This window comes from Triplophysa dalaica, chromosome 7, assembly GCF_015846415.1.
Source record: "Triplophysa dalaica isolate WHDGS20190420 chromosome 7, ASM1584641v1, whole genome shotgun sequence".
In the NCBI taxonomy this organism is placed as follows: Eukaryota; Metazoa; Chordata; class Actinopteri; order Cypriniformes; family Nemacheilidae; genus Triplophysa; species Triplophysa dalaica.
Window position 1 is genome coordinate 22,998,600 of NC_079548.1, and position 26,169 is coordinate 23,024,768.

The window sequence follows — 26,169 nt, forward strand, 5'->3', positions numbered from 1 at the left end:
TTTTGACTCGCTCTCGCGTTACTTTGATGTCATTAGCTGCTGTGTCTGCGCAGCGACGCATGAAATCGTGCACATCCAACACACAACATTTTTGCGAGAGTGATGTATGGAAGTATTTTAATGACATTAGTCTTTGAAGCAAAAAAGCATGTTTAAATACCACAAAACAAAAATAAACCTGTTTATGTTTAGAGTCTGCAATTCAATATGGTTGTACATTTAAGCAGTGAATTTCAAACTAAAACACTTCACACAAAGTTTCACCATTTAAAAGTTCAATAATCAAAATTCATCTTTTAAATTTCATTAGAAAATTCAATTTGTTTTAAAATACAACCTTTAAAATTCAACAGATCATTTTCAGTTCATATTTATTCGTTTAAAATATTGGCTTCCACAAATTCAGTGGTTCAAATTCAGCTTGAAAAGTTTAGAGCGCCGATTACGGCAATGCATGATCTCTACCTGCTGCCTGAACAGTTTACCAGCAAATCGGTTTTGACGAAGACCAAAGCAAGAAATGCAGATTCTTTTTGAATGTTTGCCACACAGTCCACTCATCTGCTCAATTAAGTGAATTTAGTTGTTCTCTTCTTATGCATCATCAACATTTTGAGAAATTTAACTGACGCTTGCACTGCCAGTAGTCCACACAGACAATCTAGGCCTATAATGCTCAGACTTTGACTGTCCTCCTGCTCTGGCTTGAAGGAATTAAGTTATTTTTTACTTCAACACATCACGTTTACTTAAATTATGCATCATCAGCATTTCCAGGATATTTATTGTGTTTAAAGCGCTCAAATTACTGAGATTTCAACTAGGAACTCTGATCTTCACACGTACTCTCCCACATGTGCTTCTGTTTATATGACGTAGCAGCCATCTCTACAGACTTTCTTTTTATTTTCCTCGCGTGACCTTTTTTAATATGCGACTCTCAGAAAATGCTGGATGTTGTGGAATTATGGAAATGTTCGTTGTTTTTATTTTGTTAATACGAGAAAGAAAAACTGATCTTTTAGCCAAGTGAACTCCTTGAGCAGGCCATATAAAATCGACAACTTAGAAATAGACAGCACTTTCTTAAGAACCAGACTAGACCCGAAATGTCTTGTGCAGCCACTCACGGCGTTATGGATCTAACAGCTCTTAATTGTTTTTTAAACGCAAAGATTCAAATTTTCGTTGCATTTTTTAATATCCTCTTTAAACTTATGCTGACTGAATGAGAAGCAAACATTTTGCTGAATATCAGCAACATGCATGGTGGTATGGTGGAACAAAAACGTTATAGGTTTGCTTAGTGCCTGTAGCCTACTCTATCCCTTTAGGGTCCACAGACCACGCCATCACTGCCGGTGAACCGTGCTAAAACACGTAATGTTGCTTAATCTTCAGACCAGATGACTAAAATTAGTATAGCCTACACCTCTTTAATAAAGCGTTGGCTATACAGAAATGTGTAAGAGCTCTGAATATGAAAGCAACAAATGGCTCAATAATAATTTTTGGATGTTTTCTTGATGATGCATAACATTTTACATTTAATCATTTAGCAGACGCTTTTATCCAAAGCGACTTACAAAGAGTTAGGGAGCATCAAGCGATATGTCACACAGGAGTCATAATACATTAGGTGCCAATACAACGTTACTGGTTTCAACTAAAGCTAGTTTCAACCTTTCACCTGTTGAGAGTAAGGGTTAGTTTTTATTTTTATTTTTTTATTTGTCTATCAGGTATTCACAGAAGAGTTGGGTTTTAATAGTTTTTTTAATGTTGTGAGAGATGTGGTTGACCGGACAGAGTTAGGAAGAATGTTCCACCAGGAAGAAGTTGTGAAGCAGAATGAGCGGGAACGCGATTTCCTGTCCTTATTGGAAGGCAATACAAGACGCCGCTGGTTTGCTGAACGCAGGGATCTTGATGGGGTGTAGGAGTGCAGGAGGGTGTGAAAGTAAGCCGGTGCAGATCCAGTGATGGTCCTGTAGGCAAGAGATGAAAAGGGGTGTCACATGAGCCCTTTTCGGCTGTTGGAAGACGAGTGGTACTGTTGCATTCTGAACCAGCTGGAGCGGTTTGATAGCCTTTTGAGGAAGACCAGCAAGGAGAGCATTGCAGCAGTCCAACCTTGAGATTAAGAAAAATTAAGAAATACATTACAAAAACATAAGATAAAGATATAGAGAGTAAAGCCATGTGTGTATGTAAATAAGTAAAAAATAAGAATAGACTATAGTATGTACAAGGTATGTGCTATAAATAGATAGTGTATGATCTGGAGGATACAATTAATATTGCACCTAATTATTGTTGCGCAGAATTATTAATTGCACGGTGGGTAAAAACATTGAACTGTTCAAGAGGTAGATTGCCTGAGGGAAGAAGCTGTTTTTGTTTCTGGTTGTTTTGGTGCTCAGTGCTCTGTAGCGCCGACCAGACGGCAGCATTGTGAAGAGATGATGGCTCTGATGTGAGAGGTCCAGGGTGATTTTCTGAGCCCTTTTCCTCACTCTGGATTTATACAGTTCATGGAGGGTGGGCAGGGGAGCACCAGTGATCTTCTCAGCAGTCCCAACCGTCCTCTGTAGTCTTCTGATGTCTAACTTTGTGGCTGAGCCAAACCAGACAGTAATGGATGTGTAGAGGACAGACTCTATGACTGCTGGGTAAAACTGATTTAGTTTGTGGTTGGTTGAACTTCCTCAGCTGATGTGAGAAGTACAGCCTCTGCTGGGCTTTTTTACCAATAGAGCCAATGTGATTGTCCCACTTCAGGTCCTGAGAGATGGTGTTTTCCAGGAACCTGAATGACTCCACTGCTGCCACAGTGATGTTCATGATGGTGAGAGGGGGGAGTTCAGGGGGGTTTCTCCTGAAGTCCACAATCGTCTCCACTGTTTTAAGCGTGTTCAACTCCAAGTTGTTATGAAGGTAGCTCAGTGGTAAGCTAACAATTGCGTTAACAATGCAAGATTGTGGGTTCGATCCCAGGGAAGTGCACATATGTATAAACAAATGTATAGGATAATGCAATGTAAGTCACTTTGGATAAAAGCGTCTGACAAATGCATAAATGTAAAATGACTGCGCCAGACACCCAGGTGCTTAACCTCCTGTCTGTACGCAGACTCATCACTATCCTGGATGAGGCCAATAAGTGTGCTGTTGTCTGCGAACTTCAGAAGTTTGACAGAAGGGCAACTAAATTCACTTAATTGAGCAGATGAGTGGACTATGTTTGATCTTCATCAGAACCGATTTGCACCACCTGCTGGTGAAGCGGTCAGGCAGCAAGTAGAGATCATGCATTGGCCCAATTTGAACCACTGAATATGTGGAAGCCAATTTTTACAATTTTTAAATCGAACTAATATGGACTGAATTTTTTTGTCGAACATTAATGGTTGTATTTTAAAACAAGTTGTTGTTTTTTAATGAAATTTAAAAGGTGAATTTTGGTTATTGAATCGTGAAATGATGAAACTGTGTGTGAAAAGTTTTAATTTGAAATATTCACAGCTTAAATGTACAACCATATTGAATTGCAGAACTGCAAGCACTGTTAATACAATGCATTTTTTTTCAGTTAGTGCTATTCAGCACGTCTTTTATATATTAAATTATATTATATAATGTATATTGTTTATATAATTGATATAGTGATAATTACATAAGACAGAATGAACGAAGAGAAGATTAAACGCAAGAAGGAGTTGACGCCACACTTGAGCATGTTCCAGTTATTGCGTGATGTTTTGTTACACTTACAAATTAAGAGTTTGGTTACAAAATTAGATAACTCCGTTTATTTTTATTCAAAAATCGTTTTTGTCATGTTATCACGTTTTCATTGTGTTATTTAGGAGTATTTGTTTAGTTATTATGGCTTAAATCAAAACAAATCAACTGCAGTTTGATTGATGATAATTCGAATGCACAATATAAAAACATGATTTTTATTTTTTTAAACCTTTTTTTATTCTTTTTTTAAACCGAGTTGTCTCATTTTGGAGCCAAACTCCACATCACATTTTCACATTTTTGACTTTAACGTCACAAAAAAGACACGCAGTTACACCATCTGACCGGCAGGTGTCAGCAGTGCGCATGCGCTTGAGTTGCGGTGCTGGTCAGTACTCAGTAGAGGAAGAGCTCTAGTCAGGTTGTGTTGAGTGATATCCGCCCTCCTCCAACATACCAGAGCATACTTACTAAACCACTACCGTTTATTCGCTCATTAGTTGTCTTCTGTAATAAGTGGACAATAAGATTGACATTCCGGTCATTCAGGGTTTCCTCGCTGTCTGTTTGTTTGTTTGGTAAGTGTCGTGATATCCAGATGATGCTAACTTGCTAACTCTCACTGTTGTCTGTGATACATGTCAGACTGTTTTAATCCTGACTGGAGAACTGGAACGTTTTGTAGCATTTCGTTTAAATGATGCTGAATTTCTTTTTAAACTACACAGAGTTTGGTTTTGTAAAATGAAATGATGTGTTTTAATGAATTCTAAAAATAATGCATTTAATTTAGCTCTTACCCTATACGAGATTCATTTTGCAATCGTTTATTTTTGTGATTGTGTTACATATACTTCATGAATGAACAACACCCAACTTTCCAGCTCTTCTTCTCCTCTTTTTATACCATAGGTGTGTAGATTCCCTTGTGAATGGGTTAAACTGAAGAGGTCACAGGCAGATACTTCCTTTGAATCAGCTGCCAGGCTGTAAAGCCTTTCTGCAGATCAAAGACAGTGCACATCCCCCTTTGTTGTAAAACTTTTTGCCTTTACAATAAACAAACCCTTAAAATGCCTCTTGGATTGGGTCGCAGAAAGAAAGCGTCTCCTCTGGTAGAGAACGAGGAGGCAGAACCCATCCGGGCCGGGCTGAATGTTTCAGGGGTTGATAGACTGGATGGTGGGGTAAGCTTGGGTGAAGGAGCTACCCAGGAGGGCCTGCCTCCTCCACCGACCAACATGCGACCTCGTCTTATCTTCCACACCCAGCTGGCACACGGCAGCCCCACTGGTCGCATTGAGGGCTTCAGCAATGTGCGTGAACTTTATGCCAAAATAGGAGAGGCTTTTGGAATACCTCCAGCAGAGGTGAGGCCCTGAACCTTTTTCATTTCCTTTATGATGAGGACAAAATTAGTATTTATTGTAAAAAGTATTATATTACCACTCATTTTCAGGTAATGTTTTGCACACTGAATACTCACAAAGTGGATATGGAGAAACTTTTGGGTGGCCAGATTGGTTTGGAGGACTTCATATTTGCTCACACGAAAGGCCAGAGGAAAGAGGTGGATGTATTTAAAGGAGAAGATGCTCTTGGGCTCACCATCACTGACAATGGAGCTGGCTATGCTTTTATAAAGGTGAGGAGAATGATTGGATCTTAAATGGATAGTTCACAAAAAAATGTTTATTCACCCTCGTGTCAATCAAAAGCTTTATTTTAAGAAATGACTCCAATGGAATTCAATAGGGGCCAATTTTGTACTTGTTTGGTTACCAATGTTCTTCAAAATGTCGTCTTTTCTGGTCTTCAGAAGAAAGAAAGTCATACAGGTTTGACATGACATGAGGATGATGATTCATTTTTGGGTGTCTTTAAGGATGCAAATAGTTTTTAGTCCGTACAAGTTTAAGATGCTGAAAGTGATCTATTTCCATTGCAGAGAATCAGAGAAGGCAGTATTATTCATCAGATCCAGGTCATCAACGTGGGTGACATGATTGAATCCATCAATGGCCAGATACTCATTGGATGTCGCCATTATGAGGTTGCCAAAATGCTGAAGGAATTACCCAAAGAGAAAACCTTTGTCCTAAAGCTGGTTGAGCCTCTCAAGGCATTTGGTATGTCTTTTTATGTCCTCCAACTACAGTAGTTTGATCTGATGATCTGATGATTTTTTAAATATGTTGTTTTTTGTCTTTGTTAGACATGATCAGTCAACGCTCTGGAAGCAGGTCAGGTTCTGTACAGTTAGGAACAGGAAGAGGAACTCTGCGTCTGAGATCAAAAGGACCAGCCACTGTGGAGGAACTGGTAAGACAATACTGATCTTAGTCAATTATTTCAGTTCGAGGGTCACCTCTACCAGGAGCAAATTATGTGTTTGTGAAGATCTGGAGATAAGCCGTTTCATCTTAACAACATAAACAAACATTACTGCACATGCACACTTTTATACCTGTTCAATAATTCTTCATTTGATAAAAGAAATACAACAAAATTCAACAAATCGATTATTTAATACAATTATTATACAGTCAAATAATTATTATGCTAATTAATATTAACATAAATTTAATATAAACATTAATATAAAACAGTTATTTGAGTGGACACTAGCCAAACACAAACCGGAAGTTAACTGGGGGTCAGGTGTGCTTGCGTCCGATCAGTAAACTGTCTTTATTATTCACCTGCTTGAACTGCATGTAATAGGGATGCACACATAAATATATTCATGTAAAGATTTGACCTATCCATCCAGCAATATCAAAAACGTGTGACATGGATGTTTTGCACAGCTTAATCTTGGGAACAGGGTTGTTCTTGTCATGACAAAATTGGAGGAATTATAGAGTGGTTATCCAAGGCTGTTAAAAGCTTAAAAATGACAAAGATCTGTAGCGAGTCTAATTGTCATCTCTGTGTATTTTATTATACTTTACAATACTATAATTTGAAAAACATTTGTAAATCATCAAAATAAATGTTAATCCTAATAGAAACATGTTTATGTAATACTATTCAGAAAAACTGAACTAAATCAAAAGTAAATTGAAATGATTTAAAGAGTGAATTTGACAAAATGTGAAATTCAAATTTTGTGTGATTTGTGTTGCAGCCCTCTGCATTTGAAGAAAAAGCTATTGAGAAAGTAGATGACCTATTGGAGAGCTACATGGGTATAAGAGACAGTGAACTCGGTATGTTTAGAAGGCTTTTTTATTATTTTTCTCCTTATAAACGGTGTTTGGAAGATGCTTTTATCCAAAGCGACTTACGGTGGATTTAACCTATACATATCATCAGTATGTGTTCCTAATACAAAACTGTCTTTAAACACAATGAGAGTTCGTCTACACAATAAAAAACGGAAAGGTTTTTCCTTTGCATTTTTGAAAAGTTTCACGTACAAATGATATTGTTATCAAAAGGATCTGCATTTACATGGCTCTGGGAAAACAAAAATAAAAACGATGTATTACGCATGCCAGACCAGAGGATGGCGATGTTGCGCTGTAAAGAAACATGCACAACGTACATACACGTACCCTGTTTTAAGGTAAAAGCGCTTTTAATACACTTTGACAATGTATGTTTATAGTTTGTGTATATAAATACTTTGTCTTCGCTGGTCGTAGTGGTGCGGTAAATCTACTTTCTGCTGGAGAAATTATAATAAGTATGTTACAGGGTTGTATTTTGGGAATACTCGCGCATATAGATTTAACGCATAACACGCACACGTATGACGTCATCGTTTTTAGAAAAGCCCCCTTTAGAGTTTAAACGGAAACGATAATTGCACTTTGGGGCCTGTTTTTTTCATTCCCCCAAAATGGCCTTTTCATGTAAATGCTAAAACGCATAAAAAGTTTTCAGTTTTTAGTGTAAAACGGCCTCTTAAGTGTCTTTGTAGCTCTTTTTCTCACCATCACACTTCTTTACAGCTGCCACGATGGTGGAACTCGGAAAGGACAAAAAGAACCCGGATGAGTTTGCCGAAGCTCTGGATGAGACTCTGGGCGACTTTGCGTTTCCAGATGAATTTGTGTTTGATGTGTGGGGTGCCATAGGCGACGCGAAGGTCGGTCGCGTGTAATTCTAGAAAGCACTGCTTCAACGAACACTACATAAATTGTACAATTTTGTGCTGTGTGGACGTATAATCTGAGATGTGAGATCGCTGGAATCACCTGTATGTAGTTTTTCAGTGTTTTTTTTTAGCTGGAGGACACAATGTTGAATACAGTTTTAAAATGGTCTCTTACTAGTAGAATATTTAGTGTCGAGAAGAATTGAAGGTGTTAACCGCAGGCTTTGGCTGCAGACTTTAGGGGTCCTGAAACAGCCATCCCTGTGAATTTTTTCTGTTACATACTGTGACTTTCTCTTGCACTGTGTTGGCCTGCGCTGTATAAACAAAGTGCACACTATGGCACAGCTCACAGAACACACAGACAACACACAGTATTGTGCTGGTCTGCACTGTAGTGACCTCCACTGTGTGGATCTGTATTATTATTATTATTATTGAAGAGTTATGGACCAACACTAGATGGATTCCCTAAAGCATGTACTGTCTTATGTATTATGTTTTCTCTTTATATGAAGGCTTTGAAATGGTGGTAATGAATTGTACATTGATGTGACCTTTAGTGCTTCTTTCCATTCCCAGTTCTGTGACTTCCATTGACATAGCCATTATCTTTTAAAAGAAATAGGAAAAAGCAACAAAAACACGTTTTCGTTGTAGGAGTGCGGTGAAGTACCTTCTAATGCCAAACAAAAGGAAATCTTTTTCAGTATTAGCAAAAGTATTATGAACAGTGTTTCAGCTGTTTATCATTCTAAGAATTGCTGTTGGATGGAAACCTTGCATCTCCATGTTTTTGTATCTTTTTTTCACAAATCTCAACTATTGGTCTTCCTTGATCTTGTCTGTGGGTTTAGCTAATATTTAACAAATGATAAGGAGCTTGTTAACTCTGACAAAACACAGTGTTTCGTTATTTACAAAACACAGTGTTTTTTCCATTCATGAACAGTACATGTTCTGAAGATCCAAGGTTTCCGTTTGACATCATTGAAAGGACATATAGGGCCGGTAGAGACATTGCTTAAAATGTTTTTGTGAAGGTCAAATCAAATGTTACTGGACGAAAAATATGCACACTAGTTTATCGTCTGATCATGTCTGATGCGAATACATCCTTAGGGATCTATCGAATCGTTGCATCATTAATCCGTCGTTTACAAACTAAACACAAGCTTGATATTTCCTTGTTTTGTTTATGTGAACAACACACTAAATAATGATGTACAGCAATATGTACTGAATCATTTTCGTACATGAGGACATGTGTGAAAAATTCTGAGCGATAACTCGAATGAATCTAAGATAGGAATTGATTTATTGAAACAGATTCAACTAATCTGTCCGAATTAAATAGTGATATTAACAGTGCTTCATGAATGCTAAAAGATGGATGGGATGATGGAGTGAATGAAGTGTTTTTACAGAAATCACACTACAGCCATATTCTTAAACATGACTAAGAATAGCACACATGTTACAGTATCCATGCCTTTAAACAGGCACTTCAACACTGTACTTATGTCTTTCACATCTGTATCAGAGCATGTTTGAAATGTTAAATATATTGATCATGTGATGGTAAAAACTTTTCTTTTATAAATTAGCCGAATGTCTTATTTTCTTGTTTTATGGACCAGAGCTGAAACTTTTTTTTTGTTTCTTTTCATACTGTAAAGCTATGCGTGTAGCTTGAACATAGCTCTCTCATGCACATTTAGATGATGTTTCTAAGAAGTTATAGTTTACACTGATAATGTTTTGATGGTTTCATGTCACACTGTACTACCTTTATATTGCAATAGTCATTATAAGAGTCTGTTAGATCTGTTTTATTCAGGGACAGAAATGGTATTACACCACATTGTATTGTTTTTCTTTTAGATCAGTTTCTCGATAGTATTAAAGTGCAGAAAAAGATTTGTGTGTGTCTTGTTTCTTTATGCTTTGAAATGCAGGAGTGTTTTGTTTTTTACGGTTGTTCATTGAAACATTGCTTGCGTTCTCCTTGGCTGAATAACATGACCCAGGGCAAGGTTTTCTATATTTGCTATGGAATTTTAACCGTATTGACTTGGAATCAAATGTCTAACATTTTATATTTTTCTGAATATTAAAGTATCTTTAAAAAGGAAAACCCATCATTAAAGGGCCAATGTGTAATTTTTTAAGGATTCATTGACAAAAATGCTATATAATATAAATAACTACTAGGTCATCAGAGGTGTATAAAGACCTTACATAATGTTTTATTACCTCAGAATGAGCTATTTCAATCTTAATACAACGCGGGTCCCCTTGCATGGAATTTGTCATGTTGTTTTTGCAGTAGCCCTAAACAGACAAACTCATCAACAGAGCGTGTTTCATAAATAAATGATCTCTTTCAGTAAACAAGCGAAAATGGGAAAAAGTTTAGTCCTGTGAGACCTGTCATAGTGTTTCAGAAGGGGTGGAGTGAGCTGTTGGTTGCAATTCACAACCTCACCACTAGATGGCGCTAAAATATCCCCATTGCTAATTTAAAGCCTGCCCAAAAAGCTAGCCATGTTAGGCAAGTAGTAGTCTGAAATGTTTAAAAATGTTTGAAATGTCATTTCTATCAAGTTTACTAAACACTATACAACAGTCTTGAGATAATGACATTTAAGAACAAAATCGTATGATGCATGTCTAGACGAACATTACCTTTTGTGAGAGTTTGCTGTGTTTTATTTTCTAAAGGTCATCATAGAGCCAAAAATGACTCAAGAAGAACCATTGATTTCTTAATTTTGTATAACCCTTTTCTCCTATAAAGAAAATTTTGTGTAACAAAAAGGTTCTGTGGATGTTAAGGGTACTTTGTGGAACAATAAAGTCTGATATGGGAACCTTTGAAAGTGAAGCTTTGTTGAAGAAACACATGTTTTATTGCAACCCCTCACACCACCCGAGTATCCAAAACACAACTGCTTACACCAAACATGTCACGGATCAATGACAAAGCTTGTTTTCCCCTCAAGCACCAGTTGATCCAGTAATGGCCCAAGACCAAATATTACAAAGCCATAAAAACGCTCGAAAGCGTGAGGTGTGGTCAAACTCAGACTTCTCAGAATTCTCTGCTTGTGGTTTTAGTTTAGGACGGTCACAGCTTTATAAAAGGTAATTATTGCCAGGACCAGCCTGCTTCCCAGAGTCTTGTGATCTAGCTTAAACACCGGACAACACAATATTGGGAATTAACAACAGATTCAACATAGGCTTGTTGGACGTTCTCGTTTCAAAACCCAGAGGACTACACACCGTCAGTCATGCCTTTGCGACCGAGAGCTTCTTCTCAACCTGGACGAGCCAACACCATTCCAAGCTCCAAAGTCAACCCGGCTGTGCGTGAGAGGGCTCTGTCTTCTTACTCCAAGTCGGCTTTAGAGGATGAGCTCTCTTGTCCAGTCTGCTGTGAGATCTTCACCGACCCCGTGGTCCTGAAGTGCAGCCACAGCTTCTGTCGTCTCTGCCTTCAGCGATTCTGGAACAAGAAGTCAACAAAGCGGGAATGTCCTGTTTGCAGGAGGAAATGTTCTATGAGCGAACCCACAGTGAGTCTGGCTTTGAAGAACGTGTGCGATGCCATCTTACAGGCGCAGGCTGTGCCCACAGGTGCCCATTCTGACTCGGTCAATGGTACATCCAAACCGGAGGCTCTTTGTGCTTCTCACGGGGAGGGACTCAAACTCTTCTGTCAGTTTGATGAAGAGGTCCTCTGCTGCGTTTGTCAAACCTCAAAGAAACATCAAGGTCACAGCGTGTGTCCTTTGGAAGAGGCGGCGAATGATCTCAAGGTAATGCCATCCTGGGTAGTTCAAGTTTAAGTTAAATTTTACAAAGTGTTCCTTTAGTAAACCCACTCTAGAATTCTGATCTTCTCATGTACATAAATGGCCAAACGTGATGTCTGGGGGGTTTATTTGTACAACATTTGAAGAGTTTATTTGCAAAAATAGAGAAAAACATTTCAAATGGATTGTGCCACGTTGTTTCTACAGTAGCCCTTAATGGACAAACTGCTCTACAGAGCGTTTCGTAAATACGTCATCTGCGGCAAAGGAGCAAAAAAATGACGACATCTAAGTTCTGTGTCAGCCACCGTAGTGCTTCGAAAGGGTGGGGTGAGCGGCAGAGTGAGCCTTTGGTTGCAATTCACAACCTCACCACTAGATACCGCTGTTGTTTGGACCTCGACTGCAAAACTGCAGTTTAATTGATATCACTTGGAATACGCAATAAAAAAAACATGATTTGTGAGAATTTTTTGTTATCTGTTTTTGCAGATGAATTCAATTGTAAAAACCTGCATTAAGTTCAGTAAACTCTCAGTAAGGATGTGTTAATTATTAACTGTTATGCCATTTAACACCTTGTGTCATCTCTAGGAGGAAATGCGACAGATCGTTGCCCCTCTCAAGAAAAATCTTCGACGCCTTTATGAAGCCAAACAGGAATGTGATGACACTACTGTTCACATCAAGGTAACCTCAAAATACAAGACAAACATGACACGCTAACAATCAACATCAACCAGCATCTGATCTGTGTGCTCCTGTACATGACAGAACCAAAGACAACAGACGGAGAAACAGATTCATGAGGAGTTTGAGGAGCTCCGGCAGTTTCTTCTCAAAGAGGAGGTCGCGCGAATCGCTCTTCTGGCTAAAGAAGAGGAGCTAAAGAAACAGACCATGAAGAAGAAAACTGAAAGCATCGCTAGTGATATACTCACGTTTTCTCAAACGGTCGCAGCTATTGAAAACGAGATTGCTAGCGAAAACAGCGTCTTCCTGCAGGTAAGCGTCTGTGTTTGGATTGTCAACTGATTTTCTCCATACAGACTGAAGTAACCATTCTCACGGTTTTCCACAGAACTACAAGAATGTCAAGAAGAGGTAAGTGTAGACTTAAATCAATTTTTTTATCAATAGTTGTTTGACGGAAAACTAAACTGGCTTTCATTACAGAGCTCAGTTGACGTTTAAAGAACCAGAAATTGTCGAGGAGTCTCTGATCGACGTGGCAGAGCACATCAGCTCTCTGAAGTTCAAAGTTTGGGAGAAAATGCAGAGCTTGGGGGAACACAGTGAGTGTCAAATTCATACGATACTGTAATGCTGGGTTCACACCAAACACGAATTAAGCCGTTTGCCCAAGTAAATTACATCCAAAGTTGACAAGAATAGACCCGAACTCGCGGCAGGCGATGCGAATGACACAATCGCTCGTTAATCTCGTAAACTTGAGTCACTCGCGCAAAATATATATAACTAAATCGTGCCGCCCGATTCGCATCATTTGCTTGGCCGCCGGGAGTTCACATCTATAGGCGTCTTTGCATTGACTTTATATGTAATTTACTCAAATCGCTTAATTCGTGTTCGGTGTGAACCCAGCATGAGGGCCGATTCACATTTCGCATCTGAAACCATTCTCTTGTCAAATGACCCGCTGTGCGCACGTGGCCCTCTTAAAAGTTGAAATATTTCCATCTCCATGCGTCATGACCGCATCACTCCCAATTAAATGTCTACATTTAAAATAACGAACTGGCGCGGAAAAGAGGCGAAATGTGAATCGACCCCAAGAACTCTTTCAGCTCATGAATTCAAATGGTCTCACCCGGCATCTTTCCCCATAATTTAGCTCTAGTGACGTTGGACCCCAACACGGCGTACCCCTGTTTGTCTCTCAGCAAGACCTTAACAAGTGTCTCTAACACAGGGACGATGCTACAGCTGCCTGACAATCCCGAGCGCTTCGACCACTTTGTGTTCGTGCTGGGATCAAAGAGTTTCACCTCAGGATGTCATTCCTGGGAGGTGGACGTGAGTCAGAACAATGACTGGGTCATAGGTGTGGTCAAATCATCCATAGCCAGGAAGGGCAAAATTGGCGGCTGTCCAGAAGGGGGATTCTGGACCATCGCGCTGTCAGATGGGAAGTACGTGGCCATGACCGCCCCACACACGCCCCTCACGGTGAAGGGCCACCTGGAGCGGGTTCGAGTAAAGATCGACTACGATGCCGGAGAGGTCAGCTTCTTCGACTCGGCGGGCATGGCGGTCATATACACATTTAAGGCCCATTTCACTGAGAAGATGTTTCCTTTTTTCTGCCCGGGGGCAAATATCAACGGCAACAATCCAGGCCCTCTGAAGATCTGCCCTGTGAGAGTGGCAGTGTGGAACAGCGCCACCTGGTGAAAGTTATATGCAAGCTATGTTGGTGTATTTGTACTTCAGTCAACCAGTCTACGCATTCTTTACAATTACTTTACAACTTTGATATATCATATATGTAAGTATTGTCATCACGTAGTCGACAACAAATTTTGTTTCTTTATTTTCTATTTAAGCTTTCTCAAAGTAGTCTTCATTAGAATGAATCACAGCTGTGAACACACCGGTCCTTCTCTCATCCAACATCATTGGACCTAGAGATGCTTTTTTAAACATTACTGAAGAACCTTTCATGAATTTCTTCACTATTCAGCCCAGCTCATCCATTTTAGAAAATCAGGTCACGAGAAACCAATATGTTAGAAAATGTCTAATCAGAATCGTAAGAACGTAGTGAAGCAGTGAATCATACATTTCTGCCCTCTGAAAGAAAGACACAATAGTGTTGTATAGTTTGTTCAGTGTTTTATTCTACAGAAGACTTGAAGAACATTGTCCCCCATTGACTTCTATTGTATGGCCATAAAACTTTTGTGTTTGAACTTTTACATTCAACTGCATGGGTGAAAACAGGTGAAGAAGTGCGCTTCCAGATGTGCTAGTCTTCTGCGTTCTTTTGGTTTTACCAGGGCATCGTTTTTCCAGTGTGGTCCATAAATCCACCATGTTCCTTCTCTGTAAGGCTGCTCACGACATGCAGAAGCCCCGCCACACTGTCTCTTGGCGTAAGAGGTGCCTGGTGGACAATAAACACAATGTGATGCCGTGTGACAGTACAAATAATCTGTTTTGGTTGCAGCCTGTTTTTGTTCTGATATGTTGTGAGCCAAATCTCTTCTGTGACTCCTAGAGGATTCCTGTTAATATTGCATGAGATCTTCCGATTGTTGTTTGATATGAAAATAATTATAAAAGGGAATGCAAGTATGTAAATGTTATAATAAATAAAAGGGACAGTTCACCCCAAAATGGACAATTTTATAATGTATTCAACCTCGTGTCATAACAGAGTTTTATCAGTGTTTTCATTGTACAGAAAACGAAGGAAACTCTCAAGAATGTAAGGATTACATTGCGGTTCGGAACGTATATGTGAGCCGTGGATTAAAAGTGAGTTTATTCATCATTGTAGAGAGAGCGCGTTTTACTCTCTTAACGTAACGTACTCCGTTTTAGTATCTAGACGAGTACAATATTAAAGCGGTTCCAGATAAACAATGACGCTCAAAACTGCTCCGTCACATAGTTAATATTACCACAACAACATATCTTGGTATGTTAGTATGTTACTCACATACTGATCCAAATCAAAGCAATTTTGATTTTAGACGATCTTTCTCTCAAACGTCCCTCCGATGGAAAGTATCTCTATAGATATCTATGAGTATCTCTGCTAAAAGCCTTAGTACAGAGGGTCCTAACGCGTCTCTGCTGGAAACACTTCACAATATAAGTGCAGGTCCTAGCTCCTGCCTGACTTTTATCCTTCTTTTTATACATAAAGTCCACAGACCTTTTTTTTGATGTTATAAATATGACATCGCTCTTTCTACAGTCTTTCTAATGGCCGCATGACGAACATGAGAACGACCACTTTTTGTACTGTGGTGGCCACCGTCGTGTTTAGACTGAGCGATTTGTTTTAAATCTATAAAACGCTAGTGGTCGCTGTAAATCAAAAACTGTGCATTTAAATGATATATAAACATTTTATTGATTTTTATATTTTTCTTGAATATATATACATGTATGTGTTTATATTTACAAAATGTATACGCACAGGAAACAGACATGCATTATGTAAACACAACTTTAATTCTGGATGCGATTAATCGTGATTATTCCTTTAACAACCCTAGCCTTAGATTTTATGTTTTCGCTGACACTAAACAGTAACAATACTATAATATATATATATATATATATTAATTTCAGTCTCATTTCTGGTAAAACTGAGGGACTCAATAATGTCGCCTATCATATTCATAAAGGTTTTGAGATATTTAAGACACTTTTGATTTACCCTATCTCCCCCCATGTCAGTCTTCACCCATCCTGGATGAATGGAAACACAGAGGATTTCATCTTCCTTTAATTCCATAGCCGTATGAGCTGTTAACATGTTGAGAGCTGCCTGAGAAAACATCAATCATGAATATGTGACGCTCAAAATACAAAGAAATAACACCAAAAGTGAAGGTCTGTGTGTACCTTGCTGATGCTGTAAGGGAAGAGAGGAAATGCTTTCTCCACGTGTACGAGACTCAAGGAGGCTGTGTCGGACGAGATGTTGATTATAGCGGCTTTATCACATGACATGCCGGGTTTATCGCTTGCTTTAGCTGCTGAACGCAGGCGAGGCAGAAACTCCTGATAAAAGAAATCACAGGGTTTTTTTACTGTGCAGAAGAGAGTTTTGTTTTGGATTTGCACAAGAGTTTCTCTTTACCCTGGTGACTAAAAAAGGTCCGATCACATTGGTGTTAAAGGTGTCCTGCATCTCCTCCACTGTGGCGTTCAGCATGGTTTTCTGTTGCAGCACGGCTGCATTGTTCACCAGCAGATTCAAGCCGCTATTCCCCAGTAAAGATGACACTTTCTTCACAGACTCTTTGATACTGGATGGATCAGCGACATCTAACAGTCACAAAAAAGTCATTTCTATTACGAGTTGACAAGGTTCAAAACTCTACAACGTCTATTCGTACGTATTAAAAAACAGTGAAATATCATACTTACCAAGGCGCACAAGAGTCACAACACCAGGATGTTTCTTTGCCAGTTCTCTCAGTGCCTAAATAAAAGAAGTGAATAATAAAATCTAGCTTTCTCAAACGGTTTAAGCCTCTAAACCTCTTCTCACCTCAGAATTCGCCCCGTCTGGGTCACGGCATCCAGCAAAGACTATAGAGCAATGGGCCTCAACGAGTTGCTTGACCATTTCCAAACCCAATCCACGGTTGGCTCCTGTGACCAGAGCACTACATCCCTTTACTGCGGCCATGTTCATTAGTTCAAGTTTATCAGCCACACTGTCTCTCAGGACTGCTTTGAGCTGGTGTGTTGTGTCATATTTTATAATGATTGATTGGTTGGTTGATAGCAGGACAATGACCTACATCATGGTGACTAGGCATAAAGCTAACAACTAATGTAAATACTGATTAGCACCTGCTATATTGTTTATTATCAGTGGACATTGTGACCCTGGATCACAAAACCAGTCTTAAGTAGCACGGGAACATTTTTAGTAAAAGACAAAAATACACTGAATGGGTCATAATTATAGATTTTTCTTTTATGCCAAAAATCATTAGGATATTAAGTAAAGATCATGTTTCATTAAGATATTTTGTTAATTTCCAACCTGAAATATTTAAAACTTTATTTTTGTGAGTCACAGTGCCTCTGATCAACAACTTCAAAGGCACTTTTCTCAATATTTAGATTTTTTTGTTTTAGAGTTTTAAAGGGTTGTTGTATCTCAGCAAGATATTGTCCTATTCTTACTCATACATCAATTGAAATCTTATTTATTCATCTTTCAGATTATGTTAAAATCTGAGATACACACATATATATATAAATATATACACTCACCTAAAGGATTATTAGGGACACCTGTTCAATTTGTCATTAATGCAATTATGGTGGTGGTGTAATGGTGTGGGGGATGTTTTCTTGGCACACTTTAGGCCCTTAGTACCAATTGGGCATCGTTTAAATGCCACGGCCTACCTGAGCATTGTTTCTGACCATGTCCATCCCTTTATGACCACCATGTACCCATCCTCTGATGGCTACTTCCAGCAGGATAATGCACCATGTCACAAAGCTCATATCATTTCAAATGGGTTTCTTGAACATGAGTTGACTGTACTAAAATGGCCCCCACAGTCACCAGATCTCAACCCATTAGAGCATCTTTGGGATGTGGTGGAACGGCAGCTTCGTGCATCCCACAAATCTCCATCAACTGCAAGATGCTGTCCTATCAATATGGCCAACATTTCTAAAGAATGCTTTCAGCACCTTGTTGATTCAATGCCACAAAGAATTAAGGCAGTTCTGAAGGCGAAAGGGGGTCAAACACAGTATTAGTATAGTGTTCCTAATAATCCTTTAGGTGAGTGTGTATATTTACACACACACACACGTGTGTTTATGTAAAGCATTATGGGACGTCAGGGCGGTGCTTTTGCGTTACCTCAAATGAGCTGTTCTACTTGAGACTTACGTACTGTTGTTTTTCTAAATGACATTTATGATAACTAGAACTGTAATTATTAACCAATAAAGCATGTGACTGATAAGGACAACAGTTTTAAATGACTTGTAGGGTGAAACATTAAAATTGGTCATAACTGCTGTCAGTGAATAGATTGAATATCTTGGAATGCATCCAATATAAATATCAAAGCAGTGCCATTAAAAAAGAAATAGAACTGAAGCTGTCGCAACTGTTTTTTTATTAAGCACTGTAATTTCTGTAATAAATGTCAGTTGCCATTAAGAGTCAATGAGGATTTTGACCTTATATGGACATCTGGATCTGGACTGGAAGAGCTTTTGAACTGCTTTACCACATCATAGTTTGTCCATCATAGTCCATGAATCCACCGTTTTTATTCTCGGTAAGACCGCTCATGACCTGAAGCATTCCTGCAACACTGTCTCTTATCTCAATAGGTGCCTGATGGGAGAAAGATTGAAAAATTCAAATGTTTTCATAAACATGCTTGTCAAACTGACATGTTTTCTGCATTGGTGCGGGAAGAACAAAAACGTGTTTTGATCACCGTGTCATGAGATTTGCCCTGATGAACTCACATTTCCCCCTCCCATGTCAGTCTTTACCCATCCCGGATGAAGGGCCATGCACAGGATCTCATCTGCTTTTAATTCTTGAGCTGCTAGTAAGGTCAGCATGTTTAGACCGGCCTGATAGAAAAACAAAACTCTGGTTCATTTCTGTTTGACTGGGGATGCAGGATATTGGGTGACTAAGCAGGACGTTTGTGTACCTTGCTCACGCAGTAAGGAAAGAGTGGAAATTGCTGGTATAATGCTGGCATGGTGCTCATAGATCCTCCTTGAGAGGAGATGTTGATGACGGCGGCTTTATCACACGACATCCCTGATGTGTCACTGGCTTTGGCTGCAGTTCGTAGATATGGTAGAAACTCCTCCTCGAAAGAAAAGAAAATAACTACATGACACTGTTACAGGTACAGGAGTTTGTGAGAGAAATGTGGTATGGGTTGAGAAAGAAAATCATCATTATTTGAAGGTAAAGGCTAGGCTTCATTCTAATTACTTATTTGCAGATGGTTTGTAAGATGCAAATGTTTTTGTGAGAATATATGCATGTGAATATGAATACTTTTAATGAATGATAAAAAAACGCTTGGTTCTTTTAACCCATGGTTGGTGCAGTGTTGGGTGTAATAAGTAATAAATTACTGTAATTCAATTACTTTTCCCTTGAAAAAGTAAAGCAAGGGATTACTCTTATTTTTTCTGTAATTTAATTACAGTTACATCTGATGTAATTAAACTAAATACTTTCTGTAATATGTGTTTGTGTAGAAGTGGAATTGACATCCAAATTCAAAGTCTAACTTTAAAATCTGTGCTTTAATGTATAATTCTCAGAATCTAATTAATAATACTACTTTATGTAGTTTTATATTATTTATTTGAATTACTTTAATAAGCCGTTTTATGTCCGTCCTTGAATCACTTAACTAATCAAGGTTGATGAAGAATATAGGAAGTAATTAGTAATAAGTAATTAAATACTTTTTGAAGAGATTAATTTGTACAGTAATCTAATTACATTATCGAATATGTAATTAGTAACTAGTAATTCATTACTTTTTCAGAGTAACTTACTCAACACTGGTTGGGTGAGATACTGACTTTTTATGTACACAAACATTTTCAGTGAAATCAATATATATTTTTATGCAATTAATATTGTTCTTTAATAACTCATGTTTTAAGGGAATTTTAATTTAATGTGTGCGATAATTTTTTTCAATTCAATATTATAATATAATATTAAAAAAATCCCATTCCTGGCTGTCAGGAGTGAAATTGGACTTTTGAGGACTATTTGGTCTTTTTAAATCAAATCCCTTATTCATTTTTGTTTTCCAAAGTGCCAGGAAACATAAAATAAAGTAAAACAATGCTTGGTAGTTTCAACCAAAGATGCTAAATTGCCTAATCTGTTAAAGCAGTGGTCACCAACCCTGCTCCTGGAGATCTACCGTCCGCAAGATTTTAGCTCTAACCCCAATCAAACACACCTGAACTATCTAATCAAGGCGTTCAGGTTTACTTAATAATTACAGACAGGTGTGCTGAAGCAGGGTTGGAGCTACAGTCTGCAGGAAGGTAGATCTCCAGGAAGAGGGTTGGTGACCACTGTGTTAAAGGGACAGTTCAACCAAAAATAAAAATTCTGCCCTCAAGTTCCAGATATTTGGCCGAATGCTTGAAAACCAAAAAGTTCTTGGACCCCATTGACTATCACGGTAATAAAAATGACATTGTTAGTCAAAAGTGCCCCAGAACTGTTTGCTGTCCTACATTCTCCAAAATGTCTTCTTTTGTGTTCATCAGAACAAATAAATGCATACAGATTTGGAACAATTTGAGGGTGAGTGAATGATGACAGAAGTTTTTATGCAGAAAGTTAATTCTAAATTAATTTAATCCAAGGCTTGATTTGTCCATATTTTACCTAATACTGTGTTAAAAGAACCCAGCATTTTTAAGAGTGTATCCAGTGCTTTTATCATCTCATGCATGGCTTGGTAGTCATGGCTTGGCTTAGTTCATTTGTTAGTGGCTGAATAAAATCATCTCCTAAATAAATAAATGTAGTTACCCTAATGACTGATAAAGTTCCTATCACATTGGTGTTGAAGGTGTAATTCATTTTCTGGACAGGGAAGGTCATCAGAGTTCCATATGCACACACAGCCGCATTATTCACCAGCAGATTCAAGCCGCTTTCTTGGCAGATTCTTGAACGCTTCATGGATCAGAAATGTCTAATAATAATGGATAAATCAGTGGTGGAGTTTCATGCCATTTGTGTTTTATAATCAGTGAAACTGAAAATGTCCAAATTTAAAATAAGACACGTGCACATTTATCACGACGTGTAATAGTGAGCACATTTGGATGTTGTTTCACCAGTGCCCTCAATGCCTTTGAAAAGAGGACGTATGCATGATTAAAAAGGTTAGTTTATCCCAAAATCAAAATTGTGTTATTTTTTTCTCACATGACGTTCAATAGTGATTGTTTTAACCTCCCGGCATTTTCGGAGCACAAATAAAGACATTTAAGTGACATCGAAGAGATGTCCAGGCCATAGACATAGGCTATAGTTGTTATCAAGGTCCATAAAAGTTCTAAAGACATCTTTAAATTGGTCCATCCGCTCACAGTGGCTTAGTTGATTGTTTTTGAAGCAACGAGAATACTTTGTGCCAAATATTTAATAAAAATCAACATATTCTCCTCTGTATTGTCAGTCTGCGGTGCTCGTTCACGAGCGGCGTTCTGACTCACAACCCGGAAGCGCAACTCTGTGTTTACGAGAAGAAGCACCCTACTCAATATTTCAATAATTCTTTGTGCATCCTCACTTCCTCTGACGGAGGAATTAAAAGATGAGTAAAGGAATATCCTTGCTCTCTCTTGCGTCACTTCAAAGCGTCGTCAATAAATGATGCACATTGAAAATACATTGCGCATTGAAAATATACAACACAGTTAAATACATACTTTATAATCACCGCTGTGGTAAAATTAGTTAAAAACATGCTTTAAAGTGCTCAGAAATGTATATAAGGTATGTCAAATGTATATAATACATAACTATGATCTATATTAATATATTAACTATATGAATATAAACTACTGTCTAAAATAGGTCTACATTTATAATAATATTATGATTAATTATCGCATTTGTGCATACTCGAATTGAAGGGGGGCTGGGGGGATCCGGGACCCCCATAAGGTATTAGGGAGCCCCATAAGAAGTAAAAAAAAGACTGAGGGGGATCCTTTATTTGAGAAAATATGATAATGACAAACGTGATATGAATTAATTAATTATTTACAATAATTTATATAAAGTTTGTTTATAGGCTAGTTGTCATGTCTCTTTAAATGTTAAACGCCCCGCCCCACGTCTAAAGACCGCTAAGCGCAGGACATTGTTCACATGACTGCTTGATTGGCATCACTCCGGTGAAGCTGACTTCAGCAAAAAAATGGAGAATAATAAACCTCCACTCGCAGTCAGGAAGAGGAAGTTTCTACATTTTTGAGGGGTAATTTTCTCTCTCTTTATATCTTTCCATTATATTTATCAATTCCATGTCGGGGCTTTTGTTTGACAAAACTTGTTTGACATGCTGCTAAAACCAACGGTCACATACACGCTGCAAAGTTTCAGGAATTACATCGGCATATCAATGCGGGATTCACTCTTGAAATATGTATGATTGACAAATTGGTAGCAATAGTTCGTTCCTTAATAAAGCAGACTTTTGGACTTAAATGATCGAATAGTTCGCTGACTGACAGACTCACTCATAACAGTCAATTGCCGCCAACTACCGGAAGTAACTGTAAACTGCACTGAAATCACTGAAAAATCCCCACAACACTAACACACAGACTGCCAGCCATTCTTATCACAATTAATACTTTCTTTTGGAACAAACATTATTATCATAAAGTGTCAATCATCCAATTGTTTTTAGGAAACAGTAAAAACTACATTGGTTAATAATGCTACAATTATTCTGTTTGATGTACACTACTAGTCAAAAGTCATTTCTGTTCACCAAGCCTGCATTGATTTGATCCAAAATACATTAAAAGAAGCCTGTTCTTTTAGGCAAGCCTGTTTTTAATAAATAGTATATAATTGTGCATATTATGATCAAATATATTATGTATTTTGTATAAATTGTGTCTAACCCACATGCCCACCAAAGAAAGTCTTATGGTGGGGACCCCCATAAGACTTGGTTCAGTTCGAGTACTGCATTTTCTGCATGTTTGAATGTGATCTAAAGATGTGACTTTGTGCAGGGGGAGGAGAATTTATACGGGCGTCAGGTTTAACACTTCCGCAAAGGAAACACCTGTGTATCCTCGCTCATATATTCTCAGAAAGCCTCCTCTCTCTTTAATCCTCACCTCCTCCCGGTGCGATTTGAGAATTAAGGTGTCCTTAAAGATGGCTCAGCTCGATCAGTTTCTGGGTCATAGAATGGAGGACAGAGGAGCGAGGAAACGAGGAGGCATATTGAGAAGTACCGATAAGCTGATTTTCGCAAAATGTCTGATTTTTTCGATATTTTTTGCCCAACCGAATGCGCATGCGTCGAAATGCTCTCGTGAACCTGAACCTTGACAACAACAATAACCATGATGTCTATGGGGAGGCCTGGAAATCTCTCGGATGTCACCAAAATGTCTTCATTTGTGCTCCGAAGACGCCGTGACATGTTTAATGTCAAGTGGATGAGTATTAATGAATCACACAAATTTGATTTCGGGATGAAATTTAACGGTGCTCTTGAATGTTTTGTGCTGTTGTTTAAGCTGCTGATAACTCACCTCAGACTTATCAGGATCACGTCAGCTGGCGAATATCTGCCGCTTTGGACAAGGGACCTCCAAAAGTTGCTTGACCATTTCTAAACTCAAACCTTGGTTGGCCCCTGTGATCACTGCATGCTTTCACTGCTGCCATGTTTCATCCTTATTAGACCTGTTTAAAATCTATACGATGTGTTACATGCTGGCAGCAGTCAGAAAAACAGTGGAAACACAACACCAATGAGTCAAACGGAGATGACAATTCCTTCAAAAACGTGTGTCAGTAATGGCAAGAAATATGGTATTATTCCCCATGGAAGAAGGTCGTTGAACATGCAAATTTAAGAGAAACAAGCCATGAAATAAACGGGCTGTACTGACGAAATCATCCGGACTTCCCCACCTCGTTTCTCTGTGTGTATTTTATTTTAGGTAAGGTTTTCTCCACCGTATTAAATAAATGATGTAGTTAAGCATGATCATTTAGATACGATTACAAAGCAAGCTTTCTCTGTTGGCTATTGAATAATTGTAGCCTAAACACCATTGACCAACGACAAGAATATTAGCACGTTATAGGCATGGTGGTGGTACTGTCCAGAAACATCTTTTGTCATGTTGGTTGGAAATCTCTTTACACCCTGATAGTAATCAATAAGTACAGTGGTCAAATAATATTTTATAATTATATTTAGTCTGTGAATGGCCGTTGGCAGTAAAACAAAATACCGCTAAAATACCAGAGAGTTCGGGAAATCTTACAGAAAAGAGCAACAATGATCATTTGGTTTACTCGATGGCGCACGAGGTTAAGCTAAAGTAGCATTTAGAATTACGTTAAGGGTCTCAATCTCTTTTTTATTGTCACAACACATAAAACTAAATCCCAATATAAAGGATTAAAACGCATATTTATGTGTTGCAAATCCAATGACGCTGGTAATGATTCTCTCTGCCCAATAAGGGATCAGTGTGTAAACACGTCACATTTTGGTATTGGTACAGTACGCTTGGAACCTTTACCGAGGTGGTGCCCAAAAAAGTATCAGGTACTACTGAACCCAGTGGAAAACCTCCCAAAAGTGAGCTGTACCGCACCGTACCATGCAGTACTATGCAGTGGAAAAGCGCAATATCTCTTCAGGTGAAGAAGATGCTGACAGCACAAGCAAGGTTTTGTGCGACCGCTGCTGTAAAATCAACTGAATGACACGTACCAAATATAACAAGTACTTTTAATCGAAAAGATAATAATCAAATTTACCAAGACGCACAATGGTGATAATGCCGTGATGCTTTTCAGCTAGTTCTCTGAGTTTCTGAATGAGAGGAAAACAAAACCGAATTACTTCAAGACTTGAATGCTGCAGTTGTGCTTTCCTTAGGTGTCAATATTAATTTATTTGATATTTTTTCCATGTATACTATATGAAGATAAAGTGCTTATGAATCAAGGTGTACTTACTTGAACACTGTAAACAAGCATTCATCATGCTTTCTGGCATCAGAATTTAAAACTCACCTCAGATTTTGGTCCATCAGGGTCACGGCAGCAAGCAAAAATCTGCCGCTTTGGACAGGTGACCTCCGAGAGTTGTTTGACCATTTCTAAACCCAAACCTCGGTTTGCCCCTGTGATCAGAACACTGCATGCTTTCACTGCTGCCATGTTTCATCAACTGTCTCTCAGGAGCTGCTCTTAAAGTGTTTGTACAGCCTGATGACACGCCCCGTAATCTTATATCACTGAATAGGAATGTTTGTGTCAGTGTTGTCACGTCAGTACTAAATGTGACAATACTTGCATTTCCCGCTATCATTTTGAGCGCTGTTGAACAGATTACGAAAGACCTCTGATTGGCCATTGGGTTTCCAAGTTCATCGGATATGTCTTTGAATGGCTCCTTACCGAGCGCTTGCGCAACAAAACCATAAGCATGTGAAGTGATAGTTGCATCACACACTCTCTTGCGGTACCCATTGACTTCTGTGTTATAGAAACAAAACCAATGAGGGTGATCATTAAATCATGACAGAATTTTCACTTTTGGGTGAACGATCCCTTTAATGCGAAAGAAAATAAAAAAAGCCTTTTTCTCTAAAACAAAGAAATAGCTTTACAGATCTTATCGATGCAAACATCAAACACATACAGAAATGATCAGAGTGGAAGTAAATGTTTTATCCATCTTTTTTACGCTCTATGGTCCAGATAAAGGTTTCATTATGGGCCTGTTTTAAATTTTGAAACTTTATTTTCTAAACATGTTTCAAGTTGGTAATGTTTTATTTTTTTATTCTTACCTTGTGTGTATTGTATGTACATTATGATTATTTGTCACAATGTTTGTTACTCAAAGTATAAAGTAATTGTGTGGGTCTATTGTTGATGTGAATATTTCATTAATATAAGTTGGATGTCACAGTTGTGTTTTGTTCTGCTTTGGTTTTGTTTACCAAGTT

General features: G+C 38.4%; 3 protein-coding genes and 1 pseudogene across 3 annotated transcripts; 2 read left to right on the plus strand and 2 right to left on the minus strand.

Annotated features, from left to right (window-relative positions):
• The first annotated feature begins 4,158 nt into the window (after positions 1-4,158).
• Positions 4,159-9,772, plus strand: gipc1 (GIPC PDZ domain containing family, member 1). Its single transcript, XM_056753871.1, has 7 exons — positions 4,159-4,325; positions 4,660-5,117; positions 5,207-5,392; positions 5,696-5,876; positions 5,963-6,069; positions 6,878-6,959; positions 7,707-9,772. Exons 2-7 carry the CDS (start codon positions 4,821-4,823, stop codon positions 7,856-7,858), a joined length of 1,005 nt encoding a protein of 334 aa, XP_056609849.1. The 5' UTR covers positions 4,159-4,325; positions 4,660-4,820; the 3' UTR covers positions 7,859-9,772.
• Positions 9,773-10,920: 1,148 nt separating this feature from the next.
• On the plus strand, positions 10,921-15,190 carry trim35-12 (tripartite motif containing 35-12). The gene is made up of 6 exons (XM_056754020.1): positions 10,921-11,676; positions 12,268-12,363; positions 12,448-12,678; positions 12,755-12,777; positions 12,850-12,968; positions 13,529-15,190. The coding sequence occupies exons 1-6, from the start codon at positions 11,149-11,151 to the stop codon at positions 14,086-14,088; spliced, it is 1,557 nt and encodes a 518-aa protein (XP_056609998.1). The 5' UTR covers positions 10,921-11,148; the 3' UTR covers positions 14,089-15,190.
• LOC130426984 (C-factor-like) lies at positions 14,510-17,127 on the minus strand. The gene is made up of 6 exons (XM_056754021.1): positions 16,928-17,127; positions 16,804-16,858; positions 16,514-16,701; positions 16,276-16,434; positions 16,088-16,198; positions 14,510-14,800 (listed from the first exon to the last, which is right to left on the minus strand). The coding sequence occupies exons 1-6, from the start codon at positions 17,072-17,074 to the stop codon at positions 14,687-14,689; spliced, it is 774 nt and encodes a 257-aa protein (XP_056609999.1). The 5' UTR covers positions 17,075-17,127; the 3' UTR covers positions 14,510-14,686.
• A 1,516-nt stretch (positions 17,128-18,643) lies between these two features.
• Positions 18,644-25,375, minus strand: LOC130426341 (C-factor-like; annotated as a pseudogene).
• Between the last annotated feature and the right edge of the window lie 794 nt (positions 25,376-26,169).